The sequence below is a fragment of the Lagenorhynchus albirostris genome, chromosome 16, assembly GCF_949774975.1.
Source record: "Lagenorhynchus albirostris chromosome 16, mLagAlb1.1, whole genome shotgun sequence".
NCBI classification, from domain to species: Eukaryota; Metazoa; Chordata; class Mammalia; order Artiodactyla; family Delphinidae; genus Lagenorhynchus; species Lagenorhynchus albirostris.
Window position 1 is genome coordinate 36,501,638 of NC_083110.1, and position 17,704 is coordinate 36,519,341.

The following is a 17,704-nucleotide window of genomic DNA, read 5'->3' on the forward strand; positions in this document are numbered from 1 at the left end:
TTAAAGCTATAGTTAAGCTTGCTAAATGCCAGTAATGAGTAAATGTCAGTGATTATCAGTTTGGGAAACTAATAGAAAGTTTTCCAGCGGCTACTATAGCAAATGTGTTTATTTATTTTTAAATATTTATTTATTTATTTTTGGCTGCGTTGGGTCTTGGGGCTTTTCTGTAGTCAAGGCAAGCAGGGGTTACTCTTCGATGCAGTGTACGGGCTTCTCATTGCTGTGGCTTCTCTTGTTGCGGAGCATGGGCTCTGGGTGCGTGGGCTTACTAGTTGTGGCTTGCGGGCTGTAAAGTGCAGGCTCAGTCGTTAGGACGCATGGGCCCAGTTGCTCCGCAGCATGTGGGATCTTCCCAGACCAGGGCTCGAACCCGTGTCCCCTGCATTGGCAGGCGGATTCCCAACCACGGCGCCACCAGGGAAGTCCATAGCAAATGTATTTAGAGGGCAAGTAAGGGTTGAAAAAACTGAGATGTATCTGCAGGTTTATTGTTACATAATTTAAGTGTTTTAATGAAGAAGAAAAATTTGGTCAAAAATTTTCCTCAGAATTTGCGTAAGATTACTATTTTTGGTGCTTTTATAGGTTGAGTTATCGAGAATAACTCAGGAACTTTGGATCTTGATACTGAATTTTAACTTTATTCTCCAGTCTGCATAAATAATTTTCTGAATTCTTATAGATGGTTTTAGATTTTGTTAAATGCTAAATGTGTTTTAAGTGGACTAAGATTATTTTGACAGTTTTGCTAGTGAAAAGAATCTGGTCCCAAATAAAATAAGTTGAAGCTCCTAAGAGATCACATGCTAAGATTCTCAACTATATTTCTTGGACTTTTTTACTAGCATGCTATGCCCACTTTTGGTTCATCCACAGAAATGTAAGAGTTGTGTCATATGCAGTTAATAGGATACTTCAGAGTTAGTGGTTTTCTTTTTTTTAATTAATTAATTATTTTTGGCTGCATTGGGTCTTCATTGCTGTGCGTGGGCTTTTCTCTAGTTGCGGAGAGCGGCGTCTACTCTTTGTTGTGGTGAGCGGTCTTCTCATTGTGGTGACTTCTCTTGTGAAGCACGGGCTCTAGAGCGCAGGCTCAGTAGTTGTGGCTCATGGGCTCTAGAGCGCAGGCTCAGTAGTTGTGGCACACGTGCTTAGTTGCTCCGCGGCATGTGGAATCTTCCCGGACCAGGGCTTGAACCCGTGTCCCCTGCATTGGCAGGCACAAACCACTGTGTCACCAGGGAAGTCCAGAGTTAGTGCTTTTCAAATGTGATTCAGAGTGTCAGATTAAAAAAAAAATTTTTTTAACAGGGTTTTGGGGATGTAATTTTCACATAGGAAATTACCCTTTTTTAAAGCATGCACATTCATATTGGTGAGTTTTGACATGAAACCCATGCAACCGTCACCACAGTCATGAAACCGTCAGCTGTCTCTCTGTAATCTCTTCTGACTCCTCATCCCTGCCCCAGATCCTTCCAGGCAATCAATCTGCTTTCTGTCAGTAGAGATTACTTTGAATTCTCTATGGTTTTATATACATGAACTCATGCAGTATGTACATTGTTTTGTTTGGCGTCTTTAACTTAGCAAATTCTTTGAGATGTATCTATGTGGTTGTGTGTATCAGTAGTACATATTATATGAATATACTGTGATTTGTTTATCTGTTCAGCTGTGGATGGACATCTGGGTTGTTTCCAGTTCTTGGCTATTATAAATAAAGCTTCTATAAACATTCAAGTATAAGGCATTATCTGGACATAGTCTTTCTTTTTTCATGAATAAAGACCTAGGAACTGAGTCAATAGCTGGATTATATGGTAGGCATGTATTTAACTTTTAATGAAAGTGACAAAAAATAAAAATAAACTGCCTAACTGTTTTCCAAAGTAGTTGTACCATTTTACATTTCCACCAGCAGTGTATGAGAGTTCTGTTTTTTCCACACCTACCTCAACACTTGGTATGGGCATTCTTTTTAATTTTGTTCATTCTAATAGGTGTGTAGTAATGGGTCATTGTGGTTTTAATTTGCATTTCCTTATTGACTGATGGTTTTGAACATCTTTTATGTACTTAATTGCCAACTCTATATCTTCTTTGATGAAGTGTCGATTGAAATCTTTTGCCTACCTAAAAAAATTGACTTGATTGTTTTATTGAATTTTGAGAGTTCTTGATGTTCTGGGTAAAAATTATTTTTCTTTCTTTTGTTTTTTTTTTTTTTTTGGCCGTGCTGTGAAGTTTGCAGGATCTCAGTTCCCAGACCAGGGACTGAACCTTGGCCACAGCAGTGAAAGCCCAGAATCCTAACCACCAGGGAACTCCCTGAGTCAAAATTCTTTATCAACTATAAGCTTTGCAAAAATGTTGCTTGTCTTTTGCTTGCCTCTGTTGTAGTCTTTTACTTGTCTTTTCATTATTTTACCTAGGTCTTTTGAAGAGCACAAGTTTTAAATTTTAATGAAGTCCAGTTTATCCATTTATTCTTGTATGAATTGTGCTTTTGGTGTCATTTCTAGGAAATCTTTGCCTAACCCAATGTCACAAAAATTTATCTCCTACATGTTATTCTAAAAGTTTTAGAGTTTTAGGTTTTAAATTTGGGTTTATGATCTATTTTGAGTTAATTTTGTATATAACGTGAGGTATGGCTTGAAGTTGGGTTTTTTTGGTTTGTTTTTTGCTGTATGACTATCCAGTTGTTCAAGCACTAGTTGTTGAAAAGATTATTCCATTGAATTGCCTTTGCACCTTTGTCAAAATCAGTTGTCCACATGTATGGTCTATTTCTGGACTTTCTTCTGTTTTATTGATCTATTTGTCTATCTTTCCACCAATAGCACACTATTTTGATTACTGAAGTTTTATACTGATAAGTCTTGAAGTCAGATATTGTTAGCCTTCCAACTTTGTTCTTTTCAAAGTTGTTTTGGCTGTTCTATAACCTTTGCATTTCCATGTGGATTTTAGAATCAGTTTGTCAATTTCTACAAAAAAAGCCTACTGGGATTTTGATTGAGATTGTGTTGAAGCTATAGATCAATTTGGGGAAGAACTGAAGCATCTTAACACTGAGTTTGCCAATCCATGAACAAGATGTATCTCTCCATTTGTTTAGATCTTCTTTAATTCCTTAGCTGTGTTTTGTAGTTTTCAGAGTATAGGACTTTCACATTGTTTGTCAGACATATCCCTAGTTTCTATTTTTATGCTATTATAAATGGTATTTTTAAGAATTTCAGTTTTAATTGTTTATTGGTAATATGTAGAAATACAGTTGATTTTCATATATTGACCTTGTATTTTGTAACTTTGCTACACCCACTAAGCTCAATAGCAACTCTTTGGTGGATTTGGATTTTCTACATAGATGGTCATTTTATTTGTGTTAAGACAGTTTTACTTCTTTCTTTCCAGTCTGGATGCCTTTTATTTATTTTTCTTTCCTCGTTACACTTGATAGCTCCTCTAATACAATATTGAAAAAAAGTTGTAAGAGCAAGCATTTTTACCTTGTTTCTGATCTTAGGGAGAAAGCATTTATTCTTTCATTAGTAAGTATGATATTGGCTGTATGTTTTTCATAGATGCCTTTATCAGGTTGATGAAGTTCCCTTTTATTCCTAGTTTTCTGAAAAAAAATTGTTTTTTAATTCTTTTTTTTTAAATTTATTTTTGGCTGTGTTGGGTCTTTGTTGCTGTTTGTAGGCTTTCTCTAGTTGTGGCGAGCAGGGGCTACTCTTCGTTGCAGTGCACGGGCTTCTCATTGTGGTGGCTTCTCTTGCTGCGGAGCACGGACACTAGGCACGCGGGCTTCAGTAGTTGTGGCACGTGGGCTCAGTAGTTGTGGTGTATGCGGCATGTGGGATCTTCCCGGACCAGGGCTTGAACTCGTGTCCCCTGCATTGGCAGGAGGATTCTTAACCACTGTGCCACCAGGGAAGTCCTGAAAAAAAAATTTTTTTAATCAGAAATGGATGTTAGAATTTTTCAAATGCTTTTTCGCCATCAATTGAGATGATCATAGTTTTTTTCCAATCTTTTAATATAATTAATTACATTGATTTTTGCATATTAAACCAACTTTGCATTTCTGGGTTTTTTGTTTTTTTGGCCGCACCATGCATGGCTTGTGAGATCTTAGTTCCTTGACCAGGGATAGAACCTGGGCCCTTGGCAGTGAAAGCACGGAGACCTAACTGCTGGACTGCCAGGGAATTCCCACTAACACCTGTTAATAAGAATTTTTATGTCTGTGTTGTCTGCAGTTTTCTTTTCTTGTAGTAACTGTAACCGAGTCCAAGCTTACTTTGCTCACCGTGTGACAGGCCAGTAAATCGGGAGATGAGGTGTTGAGGCAAGGAATACGACTTTATTTGGAAAGCCAGCAGACCATGAAGATGGTGGACTAGGGTCCCCAAAAGACCATCTCATCGGGGTCTGGATGCCAGTTTCTTTTCTAGAGTCAGAGAGGGAAGTAAAGTAAAAAGGCAAACTAGAGAGGGAGAGGTGGCCAGGAAGTAAAGTAAAAAGATCCATCAGTCTTGCAAAACATCTCGTGGAATGGCCAGCCTCAGTGAGGGGATGTGTTAATTTCTTCTTTCTTGCAGCCATTCACAAGTGGGCGGTGTTCCCTGAGGCAGGCCATTATGTATGATTATAATAACAAAAGCAACGGAAAGCAAAGGTTAAAGTCAAAGAAACAGATCCAACATGGAGTCCCATTTAGCTCTTCCCCATTACATATCTTTTTCTGGTTCTGGTGTTAGAGCAATGCTCATAGAATGAGTTGGTATGTAGTTTTTCCTCTTCAGTTTTCTGGAAGAGTTTGTTTAGAATTAGATTGATTTCTTCTGTACATGTTTGATAGAACTCAGGGAAGCCATCTGGGCCTGAAGTTTTCTTTATTGGAAGGTTTAACTACAAATTAATTTTATTTAATAGATATAGGAGTATTCTGGTTATCTGTTCTTCTTGAGTGAGCTTTGGTAGTTTGTATCTTTCAAGAAATCTGTTCATTTCATCTAGGTTGTTGGCACAATAACAGCAACAACAATTTATTGGCATAAAGTTATAATATTCTCTTATTATCCTTTTTGATATATCTAGAATCTATAGTAATATTGGTAACGGGGAAGAGGTAAATCGGACTCAACCTTGGATCTGTTTGACTTTAACCTTTGCTTTTAGTTGCTTTTGTTATTATAATCATACATAATGGCCTGCCTCAGGGAACACCGCCCACCTGTGAATGGCTGTAAGAAAGAAGAAACTAACACATCCCCTCACCAAGGCTTGGTCAGTTCCAGGAGATGTTTTGCAAGACTGATGGCCCTTTTACTTTACTTCCTCACCACCTCTCCCTCTCTGATTGTATAAAAGAAACTGGCATCCAGACCCAGAAAAGATGGTTTTTCAGAGACACTATTCTGCCATCTTCTTGGTCTGCCGGCTTTCCGAATAAAGTTGTATTCCTTGCCTCAACTCCTGGTCTCTGATCCATTGGCCTGTCTGGTGGTGAACAGAGCAAGCTTGGACTTGTAACAGTATTACCTGATATTGCTAATTTGTGTCCTCTGTCTTTTTTTTTACTGATCATTTTCGCTAGAGTTTTACCAATTTTATTAATATTTTCAAATAACTACCTTTTATATTCATTAATTTTTCTCTGTTTTTCTATTTTCTATTCCATTGATTTCTTGTCTGGTCTTTATTTTTCCTTTCTTCTGCTTTCTTAGGCTTCACTCTTTTACCTTTCTTAAGGTGGATATTGAGGTTGTTGATATGAGACTTTTTTTTTTTCCAGTGTAGGAGTTTAGTGCCATAAATTTTCCTCCAAGTACAGCTTCTAAGTTCTCTATCCAGTGCCCTATGGATTACAAGATTTTCCACTCTAGCTGGTGGGAAAATACACTACTCCCAGCTCTGTACAAGCTTCAGTGATTGTTCCCAGTAATCCTTTTCCTTAGTTCTTTCCTTGGCCTCTGGTCACATATATTGGTTAATACTCAGTTGAATTCTCCAAGGGGTGGACCCTCTGCATTTCTCCAGAGTTCTCCCTCTGCATTTCTCCAGAGTTCTCTCCCTTTGTAGCTCTCATCTTTCTAGTACTCTACCCTGAGAACTCTAGCCATACTAGCCTTCCAGACTCAAAGCTCTGTCTCCTCGCAACTCAGGGAAACCACCAGTCTCTGCCTGGGTACCCTTTCCTGCACCACAGCCAGGAAACTCTCTTTGTAAGCTGGGACAGTTACCAGGCTTACATCTTTTGCTTCTCATCTGTTAGGGATCACTGTCCTTTGTTGTCTGATATCTAATGTCTTGAAAATTGTGTCATACATTTTGTTTGGCTTTTAGTTGTTTCAAGTGTCTGAACTATTTTTTTTTTTGAACTATTTTTATACACAACACTTTTGACATCAAATGTATGGGGTTTTTTGGTTTGTTTTTTTGTTCTTGTTTTTTTCACACCAACAGGCATTTCTCTAACTCTGAACAGCAACTCGGTGTCCTACAGTTCAATTTTGATGCTACCTGCCTGGAGTTAGTATCAGACTCCACAGGTTTAAGAGCTCAGTCCCACAGGACTGTCCTCACTTCAGATGCCAGTCTCAAGTATTAGGTACCCCGGGTACCCTTCTGTCTGACTTGGCTACAAAGTTGGGAGTTCCCACAGCCCTCCCCACTTTCAGGCTCAGTAATTTGCTAGAACTACTCACAGAACTCAGGAACTCTCTTTATTTACATACCAGTTTATTATAAAGGATACAACTCAGGAACTGCCAAATGGAAGAGATACATAGGGCAAGGTATGGGGGAAGGGGCATGGAGCGTCCATGCCCTCTCTGGTGCACCAACCTCCCAGCATCTCAATGTGTTCATCAATCCAGAAGCTCCTTGAACCCTGTTTAAGGTTTTTAATCAAGGTCTCATCGTGTAGGCATTATCGATTAAATCATTGCCTATTGGTGATTAGCTCAATCTCCAGCCCCTTTCCCCTCTGCAGAGGTCAGTGGGTGGGGCTGAAAGTTCTAACCATCTAATCTGCCTTGGTCCTTCTGGTGACCAGCCCCCATCCTGAAGCTACTGATGGGCCCCAGTCACCAGTCATCTCATTAGCAAAGAAAGATACTCTTATCACTCTGGGAGATTTCCAAGAGTTTTTGGAGCTGTGTGCTAGGAACTAAGGACAAAGACCGAATATTTACTTTTTATTATATCACAAGGTAGGAGCATAAATCCAGTCGCTTACTCTACCTTGGCCAAATGCCAGGTTAAAATTTTACAAGTTGTGTTGATTCAGGTATGTGTGTTTGAATATTTTCCAAGATGTGATTATAGGTTAGCATTATTACATTATAAAACTAAGCTAAGGAGAATGTAAGTAGAAAACAAAAACAACAGCCTCTCAAAAAATCCACCTTTTAATTGAATACAGAGACTTATTCTCAGATAAGAACTCCATATACCCACTTCTACATGGAAACATTTATTGATACTGTGGTCGGGATCTAAGATCCCTCAAGCTGCATGGTACAGCCAAAAATAAAAATAAAAGGAAGAAAGGAAGGAAGGGAGGAGGGGAGGGAAGAGGGGAGGAAGGAGGGAAGGGAGGAGGGGAGGAAGGAAGGAAGTATCCTGCCAACAGCAGAATATCAGTGCCCAGCAGGCCATGAACCCCTTGAAAGCTGTATCCACATTCATCATGAACTTTTAGTTCTTTTCAAGAGTTGTGTAAATTTACAAAATGTTAGCAATTATATTAACATTCTTCTAAAATTATTGGGACTTCCCTGGTGGTCCAGTGATTAAGAATCCGCCTTCCAATGCAGGGGACGAGGGTTTGATCCCTGGTCAGGGAACTAAGATCCCACATGCCGTGGGGCAGCTAAGCCCACGCACTGCAAGTACTGAGCCTGCACACTCTGGATCCCACGCGCCACAACTAGAGAGAAGCCCACGTGCTGCAACGAAGAGCCCATGCACCGCAACGAAAGAACCTGCATGCCACAACGAAGATCCCACGTGCCGCAACTAAGACCCAACGCAGCCATATAAATAAATATTAAAAAACCAAAAAACATAGGTGAGCTATGCTTTAATAAAAATAAAATTACTGAGTTATTTCATTAAATAATTTCTTAGTGATTCATCATGTCTATGGAAAGGTGTGATGAAGAGTCTGCTATAGTTTATTAGGTATGCTGACCGCTACATACCCTTGTAATTTGTGTAGAGATATATGACATGATTGGAAGAGATGATGAAACTATCTTCAGGCACTAAAAGACTGAAGCAAACTGAAGGGCTTAGGAATAGGAAAGTCGCCATTAATGAGACCCCTGCAGAGATTACCAGGAAAGGGAACAGGATACTGAATAATGAGTTCTTGACCTGGAGTGTGCTTAAAGGATGAAGAGGAACAAATTCAAAGCCTTAAAAAAGCCTTTAAACTGAACATGGAGAGGAAAAGAGAAGGTTGCTCAGATAAACTCATCAATCTCACTAGTATACAGTAAGGCAAAGATAAATTAGGAAAAAAGAATGTCTGGCAGTTAAGAGATACTCAGTATTTGTTGAATGGGTGAGTGCATGAGCCAGTGAGAAGTGAATGAACATGCTTGAGGTGCCTGGTGAGTCACACAGAAAATATTTAGTACGTGAGGACCCTCAGGGCTCACGTGGTGGCTATGTAACCAACACCCAGAGTGTGGATGATGATGGGTGGGAAACTGAAAAAAAAAGTTTAAAAAGACGGTAAGCTAGTGGTGTATTATTTTTGGACAAAGTAGAGAATAGAAGAATTACTGACCTCCTATTTGACTTTTGATGATGATTAATTAAAAGAAAAGAAGAGATGGCATGTTAGTTTCAACTGTTTAGAGGGATTTCTTCTAAAAAAGATTAAACTGATTTTTCATGATTCCAGAGGACAGGGAGGAAGAAGACATCCACCTTTTCAGCCAAATTAGCCAAAAATATCTTTACTCTAAGTTGCAAGCAGATCACCCCTTACACTCTAGAGTAAATACGCAAGTCCTACGTGAGTGAGACTGTCTAGGAAAAGAGTAGAGAAGACCAAGAACAAGACCTCGGTGTATCCTTTACTATAAATAACTGTGAATCAACTGTATAATTAGCCATGTTTGTAAATTAAATTATGGTTTTGGCTCCTAATTTGTGATATTTCTTTGTGTTTGTCTCTTACAGGAGTGATTCTAATCAAAGCCCAGATTTTAGAGCTAGTGTTTCCCATTACAGCATCTCTGAAGATAGCTCTAAATGCTCACAGTTCTCTGAAGATTATTTTTTCTTCTCTTCCCAATATTATATATACTGGCTGTGCAAAATGTGGATTGGAACTAGAAACAGATGAGAACAAGATCTACAGACAATGTTTTAGCTGCTTGCCGTTTACCATGAAGAAAAAATACTATAGGTAAGGCAACTAAACAAGCCAGCGGGATGGAAAACGTTTAATATTATAGGACTGGAAGTGACCAAAAAATTACATATATCAACTCTTTCTAATGAGAACTAACTAGAGCTAATCCAAGAGAATAAATTGTTCCTCCTGAGTGATAAATAGCTATTTATGAAAGCAGAAATTGCCCAGTAATCATAACAGGAATTTTTCAAAAGCAGTAATTGGGAGATTTTATTGTCTTTAAGCAGCTATACTGAAGAAAACTTTTACTTGGTTTACATTTTTAACCAAATTCTAAATGGCTCATAAGAAACTCATTTCCCCACCTTAACATATTATTGGAATTTAAAGGTTAAAAGTAATTATATGATCTAACCTCTGAGTTGTGGAAGCTAGTAAGATGTTTAACCTTTCTGTATCTCAGTTTCCCCAACTTCATATTAGAAATTAAGGATAGCAGACTAGCACTCAGTGTTTTATTCTCTTTTCTATTTCTAAATACTGCAATATCTAAAAACCGTATGCAAATATATTCAGCATGTTATCATGGAATACTTTAAGAAAATTTACAGAAGCTTAGTCCATAAGCTTTATTTCCCTTTACATATATTTATGTTTGTTATAAATAAGTAAATGAACTTTGCTCTTACTTTGAAAGTTGCTTGTCTGGAAAAGAAAATTGGATTCAGATGCGTGGTCCCCTCCCTTCGCCTCCCCCCAGTCCATTCTCCACAGCTGACAGAGTGACCACTCTCTTCCTTTAAAACCTTTCCAGAGTTTCCCATCACACTCGCCTCTGCCGGCTCATCTGCTGTACTCCTTGCCTTGCTCACAGGGCTGCAGCTGTACCGTCTTCTTTCAGTTCTTTAGACACTCTTGACTTTTTCCTCCTTAGGGCTTTCTCACATGCTCTTTTCTCTGCCTGACTCCACGAGGCTGGCTCCTTCGTGTCTTAGTTCAGTGGCCGTTCATCAGAGAGGCCTTCTTAGTCACCTCCTTTGTTCTCTGTTAGAGTGCCGTGTGTGTGTGTGTGTGTGTGTGTGTGTGTGTGTGTGTGTGTGTGTGTGTACCTGGAGTCGTTTACTTGCACATTGTCTTCTAAAAGACATCGTTACTGAGATATAATTCACATCCCATCAGATTAAGCCATCTAAAATGTACGATTCCATGGCTTTAGTATATTCACAGGCTTGTGCAACTGTCACCACAATCAATTTTAGGTCATTTTCATCTCCCTCTCCCCCAAAGCCCCATACCCATAGCAGTCACTTATTCTCCCCTCCCACCAACGCATAGCACCCACGAGTCGAATTTCTGGCTCTATAGGTGTGCTTATTTTGGACATTTCATATAAATAATCATACAGTGTGCAGTCCTTTGTGACTGAACTTTTTCTTAACATGTTTCAAGTTTCATCCATGTTGTAGCATGTATCAGTACTTCATTTTTTTTATTGCCACATAATATGGATATGCCACATTTTATTTATCCGTTCATCAACTGATGGATATTTGGATTATCCCCACTTTTTGGCTATTGTAAATAACACTGCTCCGAACATTCATGTACAGATTTTCGTGTGGACATGTTTTCATTTCTCTTGGATGTATACTGAGGAGTAGCATTGCTAGGTTGTATGGTAACTTTTTGTTCCCTTTGAGGAACTGCCAAACTGTTTTCCAAAGCTGCTGCACAATTTTACTTGCAGTCTCACCGGCAATGTATGAGGGTTGCAGTTTCTCCATGTCCTTGTCAACACTTTTTATTATCTGTTTTTCTTTTTGTCGCTTGTGCTTTTCAAGCAACATAAAGAAACATCATATCTAAGAAAAGTATCATTCCTAACCCAAGATCATGGAGGTTTACTCCTATATTTTCTTCTAAGAATTTTATAGCTTTAGCTCTTATGTATAGGTCCATGATCTATTTTGAGTGAATGAATTTCTGTATGTGGTATAAGCAAGGGGTCCAGCTTCATTCTTTCACATGTGGATATTCAGTTGTCCCAGTACAGTTGGTTGAAAAGACTATTCTATCCCCATTGAATCATCTTGCCACCATTGTTGAAAAGCTTATTGTCTTTCTATCCTATGAAACTCTTAAGTTCCTTGAGTGAAGGAACCATATCTGTCTTATTCACTAGTGTATGCCCAGTGCTTAGCACACTGCATGGTACAAGATATCGAGTATGTATTTGCTGAAATAAAGAATGGAGGAAGAAAGCCTGGGGAAAGAGTATAAAGTGTAAAAGAGGAAAGAAACTAGAATCATCATGTGGATAAAGGGGGAAGTAAGTTTTTAGAGGGAAAATCAGTAGTCATGTTTTAGCTGTTACACTAAATTCCCCTATACTAGTGAGTCTTTCTAAATTCTGTTCTCAGTATTTTTTCCCCCCCTCTGGGTATATGTATTTAATTCAAGCTTTATAATTTAGATTCAGCATGAATCACAATAAATGGATCATCAGCAGAGTTACTAATAGAAAAATTATCGTTGCCATTGCCAGAAACATAGATTTTAATTCCTGTACAATCATTACCAATTTTATCTCCAGAAATAACATCACAATATGTACCAGCAGGAAGACCAGTTTGCAAAGTTGAAGATAATGCCCAATCATCATTGTTAAAGACAGTGAATCCTCTGTTTCCTCTTCCAAAAGTTACTTGGTTGCTACCATTGTGTTTGTAAAAGGTTGGCCCTCAACTACATTATGGAACACAACCATGTTCCTTATTTGACACCATTGATGTTCACAGACCCAGTCATTGCCACAAGTAGTATCTTGATTTCAATTTATTTTTTAATAATTTATTTTTAAAAGAGGTATATCCCTGTCTTTAAAAGTACTTAGATAGAATAATATTATCCATACCGTTTTGTTCATATTGTTTGTTCCTTAGAGTGTATCATGGCATTCCTCTCCTAATAGCACTTATAAATCTTTCTCATTCATTTTAACAGTCACATAATATTCCATTGCATGAGGTACTGAAAACTATTTACCTAGTTCCTTGTTTATTGACATGCAAAACAGTTTGTTTTTGATGAGAAAGAATCCAGTAGAAAAAAATAACTTGAAATTGATTGTGAAATACATGATTATCATCTTTATTTTATTTCTAGAAATAACTTACACAGCAGTGTAAAATAATGTCTTCTTACATTAGTATCTGAAAATTTAAAATGAATATGGAATAAATAAAATTTATTAGTTTATCACTTGAAACTCTTTTTTTTTAAAAAAGCCCTTCTTTTATTTCTGGGATGTTTCAGGACATCCTAGAGTTGTTTTAGTAATTTAAATTAACCCTGCCTAAAAACCCAGTGATTTTTGAAATCATATTGCATTTAAATATTTCTTTAATTGAAAATCTTTTTGAGGGTCCTGTGCTGTTTACTCTTTTGTAGGCCAGCTTTAATGACCATAGTTGATGGAATATATAAGGTTTGCGTCCATGTAGGATCAAAGCTGATAGAGAAGATTCTTCTCAACATTTCTCCTGACTGGCTCAACAGACTGATAGGTAAGATATCAACACGCCACCAAGAGGTTGTTCGTGGTGAAACCATTCATTTCAGGAGTGTAGATAGTATATTGGAACAGAAGGAACACTATACTGTAAATTAAGAGGGTTTTTTTGTCAGTATATAAGCTTAAGTGAAACACAAGACTATACACACTACTATATATAAAATGGATAATCAACAAGGACCTACCTGGTGTCCAACACCAGGACCTTAGTTTTATAATAGTTAAGTAAATGAATGTGCGACACTATATAAACATATAAAGATTGTCCAGTGTCAGTGGTGTGGATATGTAGGATCTTCAGCTCTTATGATAGGTCTAGTCAGTGGCTAACAACAAAGTGAAGATGACCCATTTGTCACATGCTCAAACTCCATCCTTTTCTCATTAGTCTTAGACTCTCTAAGCAGTTGAGTTAATCTGGTTCAATTGATTGCTCTGTCTGTTAATAGTGGATTATTTTTTCTGGCTTTCATTTTTGCTTGAATGCTGAACATTGCATATAGAACAATACAGACGGAGGTAAATAGTATTTGTACCTGAAGTGGGCATGCCTGTTTTCCTAGACCTTTACTGGGAGTTGGGGGTGGGCAGAGTAGTTAATCTTGTCAGACCATGAGTCGGATTTGAGTTTTTTTTGTTCTGGTTACCTTCCGGTCACCACTGGCTTCCAGTTATCTAGCAGTATGTATGCTCATGGTGGGGAGTGGTTCTCCAGAGAGTTTTCCCTAATATTCCTGCCTCACCAGTCAGCTTTAACCCTTCACTCTGTACCTGGGCCTCAGAGAGAGTTTCTCTTCATGTGCTTATACCTCCCCAGGCTGTACAACCTCTATTCGTTGTCATTTGGTGCATCCCAGCCTGGAGGGAAGGGCAGGAGTGATTCTCTTTGATTCTGGTCCAGCCTTAGTCTTCCACAGGCTCTGCGTGTCTGGGTCTTGGATGTGGTGCTTTCTCAGTGACCCTGCCCCTCCTGCCAAGTCAGCCAGGCTCTGCTTCGTGTCCTTGGTGGGTATCTTTTTGTGGTCCTGCCCCTCTCTCAGCAGCAGGGCACCGCTAATGGTCTTGATCCAGGGTGGTTTTCTGCCCCTCCCCCAGGGATAGAGGGATTTTCCTTTCACCTTTCCTCCATCTTCATCCTCACCATCTGTGTCTTGGGGCAGTAGGACTTGAGGTCTTCCTCCAGCAGTTTAAGGCTTTTGTTCCTTAAGGGAGCCGTCCTGAGTGGTGTTTTGTGCTTTTCCTCCTGGCAGCTTCTCCCCTTTCCCAGGCCTTCACCATAGCTGGAAGCTTTCTCTGATGTCTTGCCCTGCATCCAGCCTTGTGAGTACCTGGTGAAGATGAGAAGAGCACGTGCCCCCTTGTCTTTGACGCTGGTCCACGCTTGGCTTTTAGCAGTTCATTGAAACTTGAAGCACATTCTTCATTCTTGCTTGTTTGGTGGACTGTCTTCTTTCTGAGCTTGGCCCCAGGTAAACCCGTGCTCCTGTCCTGTCTCTCCTTACACTGCAGTCTTCTTGGCAGCCGTACAACCTTGGCTCACTTATAGGTCCAAGAAGATCGTGATTTTGTAGTTTATTCAGCTTTTTCTAATAATTGTTAGGGTAGGAGACACACTCTTCCCAGTATTCTACTTCCTAATCGGAAGTCTCTGTTTTTTAAATTCACTTTCTTTATTAATTTTCATTCTTTCCACTGTTTTCATGCCTTTTCTCATTGCTCTTTGTTTATTTTCAGTCTTGTCTTTTCATTTTTTGCACAATGGCAGTTAGTCTTCATTTCTCAGACCAGCATCATTCTCATATACAGTATAGCCCTGTGTTTTGCCCAGTCCTGAGACAATTAAAGTCCTCCTTCTTGGCATTAATTAAATCGTATCCATAAGTGAAGATGTGGGCACCGTTATAAAGTATTCATCAGATCATTCAGGTTATCACTAACCTTGATTTTTTTTTAGCTTATTAAAGTGAAAATTCAAAAATTTTAAGTGTTGTACAGAATTCTCACACCTCCAGGAATATGTCATGGGCCCTCCAGGAGTCTGTAGACTCAATCCAAGAAAGGCTGGTGGTGTTGGTCAGGGAACCAGTAGAGTCTGAGCATAGTCAGTGGTGCCTTGTCTGTCTAGTGTTGAGCAACTTGCTAATGACTTGATTGGATGCCCTCAAAAAATAAGAGGAAGCATATAGGACAAATGCAGAATACAAAGACATATCCACCTATAATCTTAGTATTTGTATATATTATCAAGATTTGATATTAAGTAACCAACTTAGAGTCCTGTTATATAAATAATAAATAAGTGTATATGTAACTGTGATAAGAGCTATAGACTAGACAAATATAAGAGTACTTTTCTGATATGGACATGCCCTTTTTGTTTCAGCCTTAATTTAGGAAAAGATTAATCTCAGTTCTTCCCTCGATTGTTTGAAGAAGCCAGGGGCTGTACCATAACAGGAAACACCATCAGTCTGAACAGTGCATTACTTGTGCCTTCTCTCCAGATCAGCAGGAATTGTGCCTCATCATTCTAGAGTAACCTGTGACTAGAAAGAGAGGGGGTAGAAAGAGACATTTACAGTGGGTTTGGGACTTGAGAAACCAAGGGAAACAATGAACCCTTCAATGTGAGCATGTCCACACTCCGGGAAGGGATGCTAAGAGCCCTTCATGTTTCCTCTTCCTCAGCCCCTCCCTCAGACGTCACCTACAACCTGGTCGCCGCAGACCTGCTCCATGCCTTGCTGGCGGGCAGTGGGGCACCTTGTGTCCTGAAGGTGCAGAGCCTCTTTGTGTTAGATGAAAACAGCTACCCGCTACAACAGGATTTCTCCCTCCTGGATTTTTATCCTGACGACAGGAGGGTCCATGCCCTTCTCTGAGACCAGAGGAAGAAACTGCAGGCACTTAAAGGAAGAGCACTGAAATGATTTGTCTTTTGAAATGAATGACAGGGCTTTTGCTCAGGGTTTTAAAATAAGTATATTTTTTAAAGAGAGTTGTGTTAAAGATATTAATTAAAACTTTTTTTTCCCTGAGAAAATTCTTTGAGGTTTTTGTTTTTTGGCCTTTCCCTTTCTTGCTTCTAGAAAAATGATCTAGCAATGAAGGCAACACGCAGCATTTCATCAGGATGAAAGGCTCTCTCCGTTTAGTCCCTGCTCCATTCCAGGCACTCTCCTAAGTACTAGGACGCGGACCTGAGGCGTTTCCGCGGGAATTGCTTTTCTGCTATGGTCACAAACTCTAAGTGCTTTCCTTACACCTACATTAATAAACCATAGACATGACATGATTTCCTTGATTATAACTATACATGACTATGGATTAGTTCATATAAGCCTACGTTTAGACAAGTTCCAGACGAGCATGTCTTTCGATAAAGAGGCATTGAAAATGCAGGAAACATGGTCATGTTTCAACTCTTTATCAGGGGAGGCAGAGAGTCACATTGTTCATTTCTAGGATTTGAGTGCCTCACTGAATTTGCTTGCCAGCAGACACTTTGCAGTTGGTTCTCTCATTACGACTGTAGCAGCAGCTCGTAGAGAAGGGTAGTCACCAATGAGGAAATAGGGAGCAGTACTTAACCTGGAAGTTTGGAGGATTACTAGATTAATCATATTGTTTGAACATAACTAAATCCATGATAAAATGAACAAGTTTATTTTACTAGGTGTGTTTTTAAAAATTCTTTTGGTTCATTGAAATTGTTTTCTCTAATTCAGGCGTTTTTTGTTTTTAACTTGGCTTCCCTAAAAAGGAACCTCAGGAGTTTTGTGATTCTCCTCAAAACCATATACAAAAATGATTGTATGAGAGTGCACACACACAAAAGTACCTTTTTCTGTGGAGAAGGGTCTGTAGTTCCCAACAAAACCTTTTTATATAGTATATGACAATTTCTTGTCATGGGAGATCAAGCTCCTGCCTGATCTCTTCCACTCCACAGCTCCCTCCAAATGGTAACTCCTCTCTCCATCCTGGTATCTCTGATTCACTTCACTCCGTGCTCAGATAAGCTCAGATAGCAGGTCAGCAAATTGTCTGCATAATCAGATACTAGACAAGCTAAGGAATTGTCCTTATTTGCATACGTGTATAGTACAATGTATGCAGCACTGTGAACATACTGTCTGGAAGAATCTTACCAAAATCGTGTAGTGATTCCCCTGGGTGGGAAATCCTAGTTTTACTTTATTCTTTATTTTTACTTGATGGAATTACTAGGAAAATGTCCCTAACTTCTAAAGAATATAAATTCCCTATATTAAAAAAGATCACTGGGAATTCCCTGGCAGTCCAGTGATTAAGACTCTGCACTTCCACTGCAGGGGGCATGGGTTCGACCCCTGGTTGGGGAACTAAGATCCCGCAACCCATGCAGTGTGGCCAAAAAAAAAAAATAAAAAATAGTAAAAAGATCACTTCCCAAATATAGAAAAAAAAATACATTCATGTAACCAATACCCCAATTAAGATTTAGAACATTTCCATCATTCTAAAAATTTCTCATTTCCACCTCCAGTTAGTCCCCTGCCACTCATGACAGGAAACCACTGTTCTGATTTCAATTACCATAGGTTAATGTGACCTGTTCTTGAACTTCATATAAATGAAATCATATAGCTTATATTCCATGCTGACTTGCTTTTCTCACACAACATTTTTGAGATTAACCCAAGTTTTTATGTGACTCAATAGTTTATTCTTTTTATTGCCAAGGAATACAC

At 38.9% G+C, this 17,704-nt stretch overlaps 1 protein-coding gene across 7 annotated transcripts in view; it reads left to right on the forward strand.

The window, feature by feature from the left end:
• Positions 1 to 17,704, forward strand: part of SHLD2 (shieldin complex subunit 2) — a 112,005-nt gene that overhangs the window by 92,857 nt on the left and 1,444 nt on the right. For 3 of the 7 annotated variants that reach the window (XM_060127143.1, XM_060127142.1, XM_060127144.1), the window contains 3 exons: positions 9,220 to 9,448; positions 12,848 to 12,963; positions 15,660 to 16,014. In XM_060127143.1, the coding sequence (XP_059983126.1) occupies positions 9,220 to 9,448; positions 12,848 to 12,963; positions 15,660 to 15,853 (539 nt within the window). In that variant the 3' untranslated portion in view covers positions 15,854 to 16,014. Of the gene's footprint in view, positions 1 to 9,219; positions 9,449 to 12,847; positions 12,964 to 14,221; positions 14,441 to 15,354; positions 16,015 to 17,704 lie in introns of those variants that run through there. The other 4 variants (XR_009536228.1, XM_060127147.1, XM_060127146.1 and 1 more) reach the window with 4 other exon arrangements.